This window comes from Balaenoptera ricei, chromosome 2, assembly GCF_028023285.1.
Source record: "Balaenoptera ricei isolate mBalRic1 chromosome 2, mBalRic1.hap2, whole genome shotgun sequence".
Classification (NCBI taxonomy): domain Eukaryota; kingdom Metazoa; phylum Chordata; class Mammalia; order Artiodactyla; family Balaenopteridae; genus Balaenoptera; species Balaenoptera ricei.
In genome coordinates this window covers 18,862,191-18,876,963 of record NC_082640.1, presented here as the reverse complement: position 1 = coordinate 18,876,963, position 14,773 = coordinate 18,862,191, and the positions used below count along the sequence as shown (strand labels likewise).

Sequence of the window (14,773 nt, the reverse complement as noted above, 5' to 3'; positions counted from 1 at the left end):
AGGGCAATAAATGCTAGAAAGAGGATGATTTCTATTCCAAATTCTACTGCCAGCAAGCTTCCACTCAAAGGTCACAGAACTCTGCATAACCTCATCCCACCCAGCTCTAAAATTCCACTTATCCTTCCAGTACTACCTTGAATGCTTGATATGTTGGTCGGATGAGCCCCTCGGCTTCTGGCTTCTCTGTCTATGGAAAGTTCAAACACAGGTTGCTGTAGCTCTTGCAGCACACTGCATATTTAATCCAAGAAAATCAACATGAGCGCCATGTTCATAATGACATACATGCATCTAGTACTTTCTGGTTTATTAAGCATTTTAGTCTCATTTTAGGTCCCTTGGGTCATATGTCAAGGCAGTTTTTTTTTAAAATAAATTTATTTATTTATTTTGGGCTGCGTTGGGTCTTCGTTGCTGTGCGCGGGCTTTCTCTAGTTGCGATGAGGGGGGCTGCTCTTTGTTGCAGTGCGCGGGCTTCTCACTGCGGTGGCTTCTCTTGCTTCAGGGCACGGGCTCTAGGCGCAGAGGCTCAGTAGTTGTGGCTCATGGGCTCTAGAGTGCAGGCCTAGTAGTTGTGGCACACGGGCCTAGTTGCTCCACGGCATGTGGGATCTTCCCGGACCAGGGTTCGAACCCGTGTCCCCTATATTGGCAGGCGGATTCTTAACGACTGCGTCACCAGGGAAGCCCTCAAGGCAGTACTTTTAAGCACCCTTCTTTAAGCAGAGAGGAAAGTGGCTCAGTAGCACAGAGGCCCCGCAGCAAAGGCAGAGCCACGTCCGGAGCGCAGACCTCCTGATTACTGGGCTCCCGCTCTTTGCCCTCCATCAACTTCACAGACCCAGAGGCACATTCTGTAAACCCCCTGGGAAGAGCCTTCTCTCATTCTTCAGGAAAGGTAGGCTAGGACAACAGTGAGCCTCGGAGCACAGAGAGGAAATGATCTCCTACCCAAGACTCCCAGCAACAAACTCAACATTTCATGATGACGCGAAAGGCTGCAGGGAGAGTGAGCTCTCTCCCTCCTTCCAGCTCCAGCTGAAAATGATACTGAAAGCACGAGAGGCTCTAACATCAACTGTTGGTGCCACAGACTTACCCTGGGCGCTAGATGTTGAATCATTAAAGGATCTGTACTTTGAAGTATGACAAGCATGATACTGTGAATTGCTCTCTTGTGAAAAATACCAAACACTGCTTCCTTAAAGGTAAGTCCAACACTATATGCTTGGAACTAAATCTCTGACCCTGCGTGATTAAAACAGGATTTCAAAGCTGCTCACGTGGTTTGCCTCTCATTATATATTTCCTTTTGGTTCTGCCCTTTCCTGGATAGGAATGGATTTAATCTTTGTGTTGTTAGTTTCATCTAGCCAGAAATGTGAAAAAAATTCATCTCCTTAAGATGACAGAAACAATCAGCTTTGTAGAAAAGGGTGAGAAAATCTACAATTCCAAAAAATTATTTAATCTTCACTCCTCCCTAAAAGGAGCAGAAAAGTAAAAATCCTATTCGCAAAGTATTGCTAGCCAAAAGCACACAGGCAACAACTGAACCTCTGAAAACAAGAGAGGCATGGGCCAGGCACAGATCACTCCCTCCCTAAGTAGCTATCACAGGGTAGTTGAGGTGTGACGCTCTAGCAAGTAAGGATAGATTGGACCCCAACTCTGCCACTAACTAGCTGTGGAAACTTGAGCAAATTTCTTAACTTTTCAGGCTCGATTACCTCTCCTGTAAAATGAGGAGAAAGATGTGAAGAGATTCACTACCCTCTTCCAAGATCTGCATGACCCGCGCAAGAGACTGCACCTCTCCAAGATTCAGCTTCCTCATCCGTAAAGTGAGGGGATGGGAGCAAATGACTCCCTGATTCTAAATTAGGGAGGAAAATAAGTGAGTGGAGTGGAGGTCAGGGGGCCACAGTCGTTGCTCCACGGAGCCACCACTGTATGCAATCAGCCCACACTTGGTCAGAACATCTTCACAAACCTTGCAGGCAGCACTGCTAATAAATTTTAGGCTGGAAGCAAAGTCTACAGGCATGGTTTTGCCCGTCAGGCTGGAAAGGTTAAAGTGGGGCCGAGACTCGAGAAAAAGAACGCAGAAGACATCAATTTCCATAGGCTGCAGACAGCGCAGACACCAACGGCAGGAGTCCAAGCTCCTGCTCCAAACAGGCATTTAGGTCTGTTACCAGCTCTCTTGCCGCCCCACCCTTACAGCAGTGGGCTTCCCCAGCTACCCTGCCGAGCCTGGGGAAGCACCTCAAGCTTCCAGCTTCCCTGGCCCGGGAGGTTCAGATACCAGTGCCGTATATCCCAGAACACATTTCAAGTTTAATCCAAGAAAGTCACATGAATGGCTATGTTCATAATCACATTTGTTTATCTAGTGTTTTTTGATTTATAAGCATTTGAGTCTCACTTTGATCCTTAAGGACGTGAGACCACAGCTAAAGCCATTCATCTGAAGAGACATCTGAAATAAGACTAAACATATCACGCTGTTAAAGAGATTTCCACTAGCCATTGGTTTCCTTTCAGTTTGGGTGTGTTTTTTTCTTTTGTTATGCTTTGAAATCTTTCTTCAGTTTCATTTTCAGGATATCACCTTATCTGCTTACCTCTCAGGTTAAAACGCAAACCAACCAAAAAGTTTCACATCCACTCTGCTTTCATTATTACAAGCCTTATTCATTCCCTACTTCCTTCTGTTTCCTCTCACTCAATAAATACACACACTGATGCTCTGACTCTGATGTCCTTCAGTGGCTGGCTTCACTCATTCATTCAACAAATATTTAAAGCGGGTTAAAGCGGGTCTTCAAGGTATCAGACACTACTGTAAGCACTAAAGTTACATCAATGAACAAAACAAAAATGTTCTAGTAGAACTTATATGCTAGAGTAGAAATATTATTACAATATATACATATATGTGTATACAATGTACTACAGGTGACATGCAATTAAGAAATCATACTGCACAAAATTTATATTAGGATTGCTGATGGGGTAACCAGAGGAACGTTAAAGTGGGGTGATTGGGAAGGCCTCACTGAAAAAGTGAGGCTTGAACTAAGACTGAAGGTGGTGAGGGGGCTGGCCAAGAGGACACATGCAGAAGAGTATTCCAGGCAGAGGGACAGAGCAGAGGTCCTGGAGTGACAGCATGTCTGGTGTGTTCAGGGAACAGCACTGAAGGAGGCCAGTGTGGCTGGAAACAGCTAGTGATTGAGGAGGGCAGGCAGATCACAAAGGGCCTTGGAGACTACTGGAAGGACTCCACTGTCAAGTCCACAGTAAGGCTTTTACTCCATGTGACATAAGGAGTCGCTGCAGCTTTTTGAGCAGAGGAGTGATGTGTTAAAGTTCTGAAAAGGATCTCAGCACAGCTGCAGTGTTGAGAACAGACCGTGGTGGGTAAGGGGAGAAGCAGGGAGACCAGTCAGGCTGCTTAGATTGCTACGCAGGAGAGGTTTTAAGAAGCGGTCAGATTCTGGATATATTTTGAAGGTAGAGAATCATGCCTTCCTAGCAGACTGGATATGAGATGAGGGAGCTATTGGATTGTCAAGGATGACAGCTGATCCCTGGATGAAGTGGCTCCCAGTCATTTTGAGGTTTGAGTTTGTCAACCCAAACTGACACTCTGGTACAGATGTTACAATTATCCTGATTCATTTGGTCTCACCGAATTTTAAATTCTCTTTAGTCCATTCCTCCTCTTCTCCTCCCACAAAAATAATCTAATCAGGTAAGTCCAGCATGTCACAGATGGAGGAAGTCCTTCCCAGAGAAACCATGGATACAACGCAGTGACACACAGCCTACCCCAGAAGGCAACCCCACACTAGTTAATATTTAGTTAATATCTGATGACTAGTCAAGCAACAATGGAAAGTTTCCACTAGTCATTTACTGGCTCCATGACTTTGGGCAAGTCATTTCTCCTCTCTGTCTCATTTCTTGGTCTTAAAGTAAGGATAATATTACCCCCAGGGTTACTGTGACGACTGAACGAATGAGCTGATGTCGAGCGTTAAAGCGGCATCCAGCACAGAGTAAGCAATATGTAAGGGCTGTGCTTATTACCATCACTGTTGCTAAGCGTTTTTGTTTTTTCTCAATCCCACAATAATTTTACCAGGAGTAATACCTGGGTAACTGATGAGTCTAATATAAATTTCTAAAACAGGAATAACCTAACACTAAGGTACACTAAATACAAAGGCAGGCAAGTTGCCTGTGGGCGTCACGGAAGCCTAACGCAGTCACTGAAATTCTACAAACATTACCTGCTGTGTTTGGGCAGGGAAAACATGAACCTCATATCTTTGTGCTCTGAAGAAACTAACCTAACCCAGCTCCATGAACTTCTCTGAACCTTCCAAGACTAGCTGTCTGGAAGATCTTTCAGGGTATAAGAAATATGGTACTTAGGCACTTCAGCTTTTGTTACCTACTAAAATCAAGAACTCCTGAGATGCAGTTTTTACATGTTTACTAATCATCTAACAATCAGAAGTTAAAATACAGATATATATGTACATCTATACACTACAACTTAAGCAAATCTATTCTCTTCTCCCAGCCTCGGACAGAATGAATTTCCACGGAAAATGCCCCTGAACAACAGTGACACTTCCAAGGCTCACCCAGCCAGCGATTTTCAACCCGGCTGCATCTTAGAATCACCTGGAGCGCTTTACACGTACTAATGCCAAAGCCCAGTCCTAGATTTCTGCTCTAATTGAAACCGTTGAGAATGGCTGAATAGGTAAATACTACAAGTATTATTGACTGAATGTGGCAGACAGAACATTGTTTAAATAGTGAATTAGTATTTCTGGGTTTAAACTAGCCTCATACCAACTGGGTTCTGGGGTGAGAAGCCACTACAACCCAGATTAGAAATCATCTACAGCCCAAATTAGAAATCCTCTTAACCTGCTCTATAGTCTCTCAAACCACCCCAAACCTCCAAAACAAGAGCTGCTGCTCTTCCAAATGTTTTCTCAAAAGCGAATGAAGACCAAAACTTAGATTTCTTCCAAATGAAAGAACACAACACTACTCTATTTTTTTCTGGCAAAATCCTTCTAAGCCTTACTGCCGAATAGCTGATTACATTTACTTTTATTTTCCTGTTTCCTTACTATAGGCAATAATAATGTGCAGCCTGGGTCTAAGAAATGAGAGTATTCTTTTTGTTTGTATTATTTTAATCCATTATTTAAAACACAATGCCTCTACCTGATATTAAGGCACAACGTAAGGGAGAAATTATCTTCAACGTTCCAACATTATATAGGACTAAGTGATGATTTTCTACAACAAAATCATTCATTCATTCCTTTAAAACACAATACTTAGTATTTATTACACGCTGGCCACTTCTTTCAGGTGCTTGAGCCCATAGGAATGATCACGACAGACCGACCTTAATATCCTGCTAGATGCTTTTAAATGCATAAATTTTTTAAAAAGTACGGTTATAGTTCAAAGGCAACTAAAGAGTAGGTCAACATAATGGAAGTCTAAAATAACACCACTAGAAATGTCATACTGAACCCTAATTTACTAAGTGCCTACTATAAACCAGGCATTGTTTTAGTCTTTTACATATGGTACTCATTTAATAAAGTTGTTGTCCTAAAAAGAAGAATTTACTATTTAGAAGAAATTAAGTGAGGCCAAACAATGAGAAAATTCTTCCCTTTGGTAGAGTTTAAATTTGGCTTTGCACACTAGATGGAATGCGCCATCCTAAAAGCGACAAGAATAAATTACAATAGACTTGTGCCAGTTCTTCACACAAGAAATTTTTTCAGATTAGTTCAACCACATCAACTGTGAAAAGATTCAATGGTTAAAAAAAGAGTCAAGTTGTCATAAAAATATATTTCCAATTTCAAATTTTTTTTTTAATTTTATTTATTCAATTTCAAATTTTTAAGGTGAAAATTTATAAACTGTATGATGCATAAACTACCCATCTGTAGATATTAAGTCACGTAGCTTATTGATAAGATGGTACTAATAAAGATACTGTAAGACCAATAAAATAAACAACCATTACTAGGCGCAGCGATCAGTCCTTTAACTTCCTTTACAAACACTAGTCCAAACCAAATCAATCAGAAATTCACGGGACTGTAATTCAGCCCTAAGCAAAAACGAGGGGACTTATTCCAAAGCTCTCTGCAAATCACTGTGATAATACTGTAAAGAAAAAATTTTAAAGCATTCAGGTGAAGCTCTCTGACTGCAATCTCTCAGCACCCCCCCCCGAAAAAAAAGGCTTTTTGTTGGTGGTGTTTTGGGGAGGTTAGTTTTTTATGGAAATGGGCTGAGGGCCAGCAAGTGGGGTCAACTGGCGAGTTTCCGGGCAGCTGACCCAGGCACCCAGTCCTCGGCCTGCCCAAGGGTCCCCATACCCTTCGCCTTTCGGAGGACGGACGGCCTCACCCTTCTGCGCGCAACTAGACGGGCGGCTCCGCCGGACAGACGGCCGGAGCCCGGCCTGGACCCCGCCCAGGCCCGCTCTCGGGGGCGAAGACCCCGGCCCGCTCGCGGGGAAGGGCCGAGAGCAACGGCCGCCGGGCGGGGTGCGGGGCGCGCGCTCAGGCGGCGCGGGGCGTCGGAGGGATCGGAGGGATCGGAGGGACCCCCGCCCGCCCGCCTCACCGTCGATGTTCTCCCGGTCGCTGATGTGCTGCAGGTTGCAGCCCGTGTCCTCGCGGCTCAGGTCGGCGTCGGGCCGGCAGGACTCCAGCCGCGAGTGGGCATTCCTGCGGAGCTTGGGGCTGGACGACACGCAACACGAGGCGGTGTTCCCCATGGCGGGCGCCCCGGCCCCAGCGCGGCCCCGGGTCAGCAGCGGCGGCGGCGGCGCGGCCTCGCCATGGGCGGCCCGGCTCCCCTCGCCCGGCCCGGCGGCCTGTCCGCGGCGGAGGAGCGCCCGCGCCCGCGCGACTGCGGCCGCCCGGCCCGGCTCACCCCGCCGCCGCCATGGCGGGCGCCGCGCAGCCGCCTCCGCTACCCGGTCGGTCCGGCTCCGCGCCGGCGGCCGCAAGCGGTTCCGGTTCAGGGGGCGCGGCCGCTCGGGATGCGGGGACGCGGGGACTCGGGGACGCGGGGCGGACGCGGGCGGCGGGAACGCGGGCGGCCGTGGGCGGTGGGAACGCTGGCAGCGGGGAGGAGCAGCGCCAGGACTGGGCGTGGGCGGCCGTGGGGACGCTGGGCCCGGCCCCCCCGGCACCGCCCTCCGCGCCCTCCGCGCTCCGCCCCCCGGCACCGCACCGCCCTCTGCCCTGGAAGCGGATGCGCGACCGAGGAGGGGGCCCTCCAGCGGGCGCGGGCAGCGCGGCTGCGTCGCGAGGGACCGGTGCGGGGAAGAGAGGTGCGTGCGGCGCCTGGGCCGCGGGGTGGGGGCCGCGGGGCGGGGGCCGCGGGGCGGGGGCCGCGGGGCGGCTCCGGGCTGAGCGGGGGCGGTGGGGTGGAGCGAGGGGCTTTTTTTCTCCTTTATGCACTGAGAGGCAGCTGGGCAGAGTGGGAGCGCTCTCCTGTCCTGAGCCGCCTATCGTCTGCCCGGAACGCACCTTGGGCCAGGGCGGCGCCGCGCTCCCCGCAGGTTACCGTCAGATCCGTTCAGTAGTGCCTGCTCTCCTGTTCACCCGACCTCGTCGTGGGCCGTGCATTTGGGGACTCTGGAGGGTGTTCCCCGCCCCGCCACCCCCAGTGCATCGCTGCACCTTTGCCTGTCGGGGGGACAAAGTAAGGCGGCAGAAACAACCCTCCCACGCTTTCCAGGTGGCCAGGGGAGGCGTGCTGAGGGGAGACGCGGGGACAGAATGCTTTGAACAGGAGAAACCTGGCGCAACCCATTTTCCATATGAGGAAACTGAGATACAGAGACACGAAGTGTTAGTGACGGACGCAGGTACTAACTGGGAAGTAAGGAAACTAATACCCAGCATCAGCAATGTGTGTAATCTTGCCAAAGGCAGTGTAAACATGATTTTGTCTAATTCTGGACGACTTTAACCTTTTTTTAACTTGTGCTCCCCCTCTGTCTCTCAGTAATGTTTATTACATTTATTAGTCCGCATTTTAAAAAGTTCCGTGCTCTGAACTGTATTATTGCCATTTGTTGGGTTAAGTGGTGGGTGTCCTTGTCCTGAGTTGGCCTGCTGGTCCCCTCTGCAACCATGACTGTACTGTAACGGGGATTGATGGGCGGCCAAAGGTAGGACGATTTACATCCCACCCCCTTACCTGTGAGGTCGATTCTGGTATCATCACTCTTTCCTTTTTGTATGTGCCGGAATGGCCTCCCCCTCCTCAGAAGAGATTGGCTGAATAAACTGGGAGCTAGTACTCTTAGAACAGGGTGCGGTCCCAGAAGGCAGAAAATCGTAATAGAGAATGCACCTGTTAGTAGCCCCAGATGACCCGCCTGTTGGTCATAAAAATAGTCCCCAAGAAATTAGGGAACAGGTAGATCCTGTGGTTTGGGACATATTGATACCAGGAAAGGCAAAGCATGTTCCCCCAATAGAAATAGAGGAAAAGCCTGGGGGAAAATACCCTTGGCAGAGGCACTGTCCTTTAAAGCCTGAGGTCTTGAGGCAGGGGAAGGGGTGGGGATGGGGGCCAACCGCTGCTCACCAAATTCCTAGAACCTGGGCTCATTCGGCCCTGCTAGTCCCCTTCTCTAATTCTCCCTGTCCAAAAGCCTCCCGGGGATATGGGGATACCGGTTTGTGCAAGACTTACAAGCGGTGCATGAGGCAGTCATCCATCCCATTCACCCAATGGTGCCAAACCTGTACACCGTACTTAAATGCCAGGGGATGCTCAATACTTCTCTCTGTTAGACCTCAAGGATGTATTTTTCTGTATCCCCCTACATCCAGACTCCCAGTACCTTTTTGCCTTTGAATGGAAGGAACTTGACACCCGGGAAGCTATTCACTACACTTGGACAGTGCTTCCACAGGGCCTTCGGGACAGCTGCTGTCTTTTTGGAAATGCGTTAGCAAAAGAACTGAGGGAACTGAGCCTGAAAAATGGAACTCTGTTACAGTATGTTGATGACCTATTAATAAATAGGTAAAGAAAGATTCAGATCAGAATACCGTTAAGGTCCTAAATTTCCTGGCAGAAAGGGGATATAAAGTCTCCCCAACAAAGACGCAGATTTCACAGCAAGAGGTTCAATATTTAGGGCTTGTTTTGACCCCCATCGCATGAGCCCTGGCCATAAATCAGAAAACAGCCATTAATGCATTACCATCACCAACCACAAAGAGACAACTCCGAGGCTTTCTCAGAATGGCTGGGTTCTGCCGTATCTGAATTCCAGATTATGGCCTTATAGTCAAACCCCTATAGGAAGCTCTAAAGGGAGAAGAAAGGGAACCCCTCTAATGGAGTAGGGACCACCAGTGGGACTTTGAGACTCTAAAGATTGAGTTGAGTAGGGAACCAGCACTAGGGCTTCCAAATTTAGACAAACCCTTCACCCTATCGATGAGAGGTCAGGGATAGCACTAGGAGTCCTGACCCAAAAGCTGGGAGCAGATCAAAGGCCAGTGGTTTACTTTTCAAAACAACTGGACTCAGTAGCCCCGAGATGCCCCAGCTGCCTACAGGCGGTAGCAGCCACGGCCCTACTGGTCAGTGAGCCTTCTGAGCTCACCGTGGGACAATACTAGATGCATCAACTCTTCATCAGGTGCAATCTGTGTGAGAAGCCAAAGGACACCATTGGTTAACCGGGGGAAGGTTAGCAAAATATCAGGCTCTCCTAATGGGTACCCCCGATATTACTTTAAAGGTGTGCCAAGCCTTAAACCCAGCAACTCTTCTCACAGCTGTTGAAAATGGAGATTTATTGCATCAGTGTACACAGACAATAGAACAAACTTATTCCAGCAGATCCAGTCTTCTAGATGAACCCCTTGACAACCCTGAGGCTGAACGGTTCACTGATGGGAGTAGTTTTATAGAGATGGGAACCCGAATGGCAGGATGCTATAGTTAGCTTAAATGAAATCATAGAAGCCAAGGCCCCACCACCCCAGACTTCAGCCCAGAAAAATATTTTTACTGATTCTAAATATGGATTCCATGTGCTACACGCTCATGCTGCCATTTGGAGAGAGAGAGGAATGTTAACTGCTAGAAATTCTTCCATAAAACCTAAAGATTTAATCTTGGCTCTTTTAGAAGCAGTGCAGCTCCTGACCCAGGTGGCAGTAATTCACTGTAAGGGCCATCAGAAGGACGGGTCCTTTATAAGCCAAGGAAATAACAAAGCTGATCAGGCCACAAAACAGGCAGTTCAGTCGCAAGAGCCTGACCAAAGCATGACCCTAGTGATTGGCCCCCCTGAACTCCCTGGCCTGCCCCAGTATTCCCCACAGGAACAAGAGAATGCTGAAAAATGGGGCTATAAGAAAGAAAGCACAGGCTGGTATATAAAGGATGACAAGTTTCTTATCCCTGGGGCCCAAGAAAGGAGGCTCATTAAGGTTTTACATGGTGCCACCCCCTGTGGGAGGAATACACTATGGGACTTGACACAAAGGACCTTATCAGGAAAGGGACTTAAAGGAACAATAAAACGAGTGACCCTTGCCTGTGATTTGTGTGCCCATAATAATCCGCAAGCCCATCCAATCCCTCCTTCATTACTCAAGCCACTTCAACCCCGTGGGACATACCTGGGGGAAGATTGACAATTAAACTTCACCCAAATGCCCCCACAGTCAGGATATAAATATCTTCCTGTGTCTGTCAGTACTTTATAGGATGGGTGGAAGCCTTCCCCACTCAATCTGAAAAGGCCACTGAAGTCTGTAAGTCCCTCTTAAAGAGACGATTCCTCGGTTTGGGCTTCTAAAATCCCTCCAGAGTGATAATGGGCCCTCCCTCATAGCAAAGATCACCCAAGGCCTATCGACCGCCTTGGGAATTAGCTATAATCTCCATGCCTCTTGGCACCTCCAATCTTCAGGAAAAGTAGACAAAATGAACCATACTTTAAAGAAAACCTTAACAAAACTTTGCCAAAGAGATTCATGAGCCCTGCTTCCTATTGCACTCCTCAGGGTTCACATAGCCCCCAGGATTCTCCTGAAGCTTAGACCATTTGAAGTGACCTATGAGAGGCCCTTCCTTACCACTGGTATGAGGAAGTGAGCCAGAGGCTACGATGTGTTATTAACTTGGGACAGGTCCAAAAGGCAATCTTGGACTAAGCCAAGAAGGCACTCCCAGGTCCCACTAGGGATACAACAGAAGGGGCAGCCCCTCCACAAATTAACTTCGGGGACCAAGTTCTTCTTAAAACTTGGAAGGAGGGATCCCCTGGAGATGAACTATTACCAAAATGAAAGGGCCCCTGTAGAGTAATTTTAGCCACCCCCACTGCCATTAAACTTCAAGGAATACCTAGTTGGGTACATTTATCTAGATTAAAACTCTTGCCTCCAAAAACCCCACAGGCCACAACAGAAGAATACGCCTGTGAGCCAGTAGAAGACCTGAGATACTTATTCAAAAACCAAGCACCAGTAACAGATGAGTAAAGGGTGATGTGGTAGGCTGGACTTCTGTTTGCTTACTTTGTTATATTTTTGCTCACATCTTGCCGGTTTGCTCAACCACCCCCACTGAAAAAGCAACTCTTTTGTCCCTCCTGGGTCGAGAAGACCAGAACCAATGACAGAGTGGAAAATGTGGGTACTTCTCTTGGCCCTTCTCCTAAAGAGGGGCTGGGGAGAAAATAATAAGGGAAGGGGAACCTGGAGAGAAAACTCAGTCGTCAACCATTCCAGCATTTTGGCCTCAGGAAATAATCTCTCTAACTGTTGGATCTGTCATCCCCTCGCACAAGAGGGGTTTTCTCGGCTCCGGTTTGTGCCTGTAGATGAGGACATTAATCTCATTCTGACTTCTGAACCCATTAGGAGCACACCGCTTCTAATAGTGGAACTCGAAGATCATGATGATATCGGGTGTGTAGAGCTTACAGACCCTTGGAACCAAACCCGTCTCTGGATCAAGCGGCCCCTTCTCTGCACAGGGCAAGGAAAACCCTGTTGCCCCTGCCAGACAGATACCTGCCTTACTGATACGGGAAGCTCACTCTCTATTTATCCTATGTCATTTTCCACTTCAAGCTCCTCATGCACTCCTAACCAGACTCATTGGTGTGTGGACCCATCTCTGCTCTCCCCAGGGACCCAACCCAACAGCTCTTGTACGCACTGGAAGGGAACAGCAGCCCCTTCCTGGAGGCTCACCTATCAGACCCCATCTGCCTTCAGTGATGAGGAGGGAATAGAGGAAAACTCAGAACTAGATGGAGGACCACTAGACGGAGGGCCCCTGTCCCCCAGATGCAATAATGCACCTAGCTGGGGTTCCCTTTTACGTCGATGGTTTAATTCCACTTCACCCCGCCAGGCTTGCACCCCCGCTGGACATCTGTTCCTCTGTGGTCCACCGGAAAATAAACTACCCTTCGAAGGGAACCCAAATTCCTCCTTCTCCTGGCCTCTCCGAGCAATGGCCTATCCATGCTTAGACAATGTTCACTTCCGGGGAGAATGCACTTTGGGACGACTGGGCCCTAAAGGACAAGGTGCCACCATATATAATAATGCCACCTCTCAAAACAGACATAGCTGGGCACTCAGACTAATCCTGGCAGGAATTGGGGCGGCCATAGGAGTGGCCGCCCCTGGGGCGTTTTTCCCTATCACAAAACCACCTTAAGAAACCTCACACAGGCCATAGAGAACCTGGCCTCAAAAACTGGTGATGGGAATTCCCTAGTGGTTAGGACTCAGTGATTTCATTGCCGAGGGCACAGGTTCAATCCCTGGTCACGGAACTAAGGTCCCGAAAACCTCACTCGGCGCAGCCCAAAAAAAAAAGTGGTGATGCCTTTAAGGGGCCTCCAGGAGTCCCTAGATTCCTTAGACGATGTTGTGTTTGACAATAGGTTAACCCTGGATTATCTTCTGGCTGAACAAGAGGGTGTCTATGCAGTAACTAACAAAACATACATCAACAACTTGGGGGAAGTTGAACTAAATATTCAGGAAATTTATGAACAAGCTAAATGGTTACATGGGTTCAGCTACCCCACTGCCCAAACTATATGGGACTCAGTTAAAGGTTACATCCCTGGCATTACTTGGTTCCTGCATCTCCTGGGCCCTCTAGTGGCAGTAGTTCTTTTGTTATTATTCAGACCCTGCCTGTTTAATCTTTTAGTTAGATTTGTGTCTTCCAGGCTTCAACAGTTCCAAGTGAGGCTCATGGTGGCCCAAGGATTTCAACCCGTTCCATTAGAAGGTGACCCGTGTCCCTGTAGGTCCTTGGAACAGTCATCAAGGGACTTCTACACCTCTAGGGTAGGCTAGGGTCTGTGGCCCCTGTTCAGCAGGAAGTAGCTCCAGAAGAAGAGACATTTGGCCCCTTGACCCTTAAGAATAATGGGTGCAGGGCTTCCCTGGTGGCATAGTGGTTAAGAGTCCACCTGCCAATGCAGGGGACACAGGTTCGAGGCCTGGTCTGGGAAGATCCCACATGCCACGGAGCAACTAAGCCCGTGCACCACGACTACTGAGCCTGCACGCTAGAGCCCGCAAGCCACAGCTACTGAGCCCGCGTGCCACAACTACCGAAGCCTATGTGCCTAGAGCCTGTGCTCCACAACAAGACAAGCCACTGCAATGAGAAGCCCGCACACCACAACAGAGAGTAGCCCCCACTCACTGCAACTAGAGAAAGCCTGCGCGCAGCAACGAAGACCCAACGCAGCCAAAAATAAATAAATAAAATAAGTAAATTTAAAAAAGAATAATGTGTATAGAATCCCTCAAGGGAGAATGAGATCGGCTGGGACCTAGGGTCATCTACCAGGACGCTTGCACCTGGACAGTGCCTCCTTGAACAACAGGAAGCTGGCAACCATAAACGGACCAAGGGGTAAAGCTTTCTTAAGCAACAGGATGCTGAAGGCCGTGAATCAACCACAAGTGATTAAAAACAACCTCATGCCTGTGCAGTAGGGGCGATGTTGACAACTACACAACCTTCCTGGTGGCGGTAACGAGCAAGTCTGCCATTTTGAGGTGCCAGCACAGAAAGTGGGAAACTGCACATGATCTCTGTATATGGCACTGCCAAGAAGGATGAACAAACTGCCTAAGCCATGCCCCCTGTCTGGCCTGCAGATCCACCCCCAATGTCACCCCATCAAAGGACCCAGGGAGCTCTTTGTGAAGGAGTGGGCAAGGACACCTGGTGCTTGCTTTCAGTTCCTTACGCTGCAGCACAAGCCCCCATAAAGCCACGTCTGAAATTCTCATCTGGCCTCTTGTCAATTTCTATTGATTAAAGAGTCCAAGGGCGCAGGTTGGTAACACTTGGAATATAATTGATAGCAAAATGCTGATACCGAGGAGATGAGGAAAGAAAGTTCTAAAGAACTGCGGCCCCAAAGAGGTGGGTAGGTAGCAAGAAGATGAAATGATTCTCTTTATTAAGGCAGTTCTGACCTTCTTGCTTCCCAGGAAAGCTTGTAACATAATTGTAAGTCAGTGAATATTCAGATTTTCAGGGCTACAGTGCATGGGTAAGATGGCTGAAAATTGGGAGGGGGTTACCGTATTCTCTGTTCTGATTGCTGTTTTGTGATTTGAGTGTCGTATGAAAGGAAACATCCAGTCATTACCATACG

General features: G+C 48.3%; 2 protein-coding genes and 1 long non-coding RNA gene across 3 annotated transcripts in view; 2 read left to right on the top strand and 1 right to left on the bottom strand.

Moving 5' to 3' along the window:
• The window catches only part of CCNY (cyclin Y), a 122,526-nt gene extending 115,590 nt beyond the window's left edge, over positions 1-6,936 (bottom strand). Inside the window, exon 1 of the mRNA XM_059911897.1 lies at positions 6,697-6,936. Coding sequence (XP_059767880.1) covers positions 6,697-6,850 — 154 coding nt within the window. The 5' untranslated portion in view covers positions 6,851-6,936. The remainder of the gene's footprint in view (positions 1-6,696) is intronic.
• A 401-nt stretch (positions 6,937-7,337) lies between these two features.
• Positions 7,338-14,401, top strand: LOC132357971 (uncharacterized). Its single transcript, XR_009500373.1, has 2 exons — positions 7,338-7,411; positions 13,307-14,401. It is a non-coding gene; the product is annotated as an uncharacterized LOC132357971 (long non-coding RNA).
• Positions 8,668-14,401, top strand: LOC132357963 (endogenous retrovirus group V member 1 Env polyprotein-like). Its single transcript, XM_059911867.1, has one exon. The coding sequence runs from the start codon at positions 11,740-11,742 to the stop codon at positions 12,796-12,798; it is 1,059 nt and encodes a 352-aa protein (XP_059767850.1). The 5' UTR covers positions 8,668-11,739; the 3' UTR covers positions 12,799-14,401.
• Positions 14,402-14,773: the final 372 nt, after the last annotated feature.

Bases quoted from the DNA above. Each gene is read 5' to 3' on its own strand.
- LOC132357963 (XM_059911867.1), top strand. From the start codon at position 11,740: ATGACAGAGTGGAAAATGTGGGTACTTCTCTTGGCCCTTCTCCTAAAG.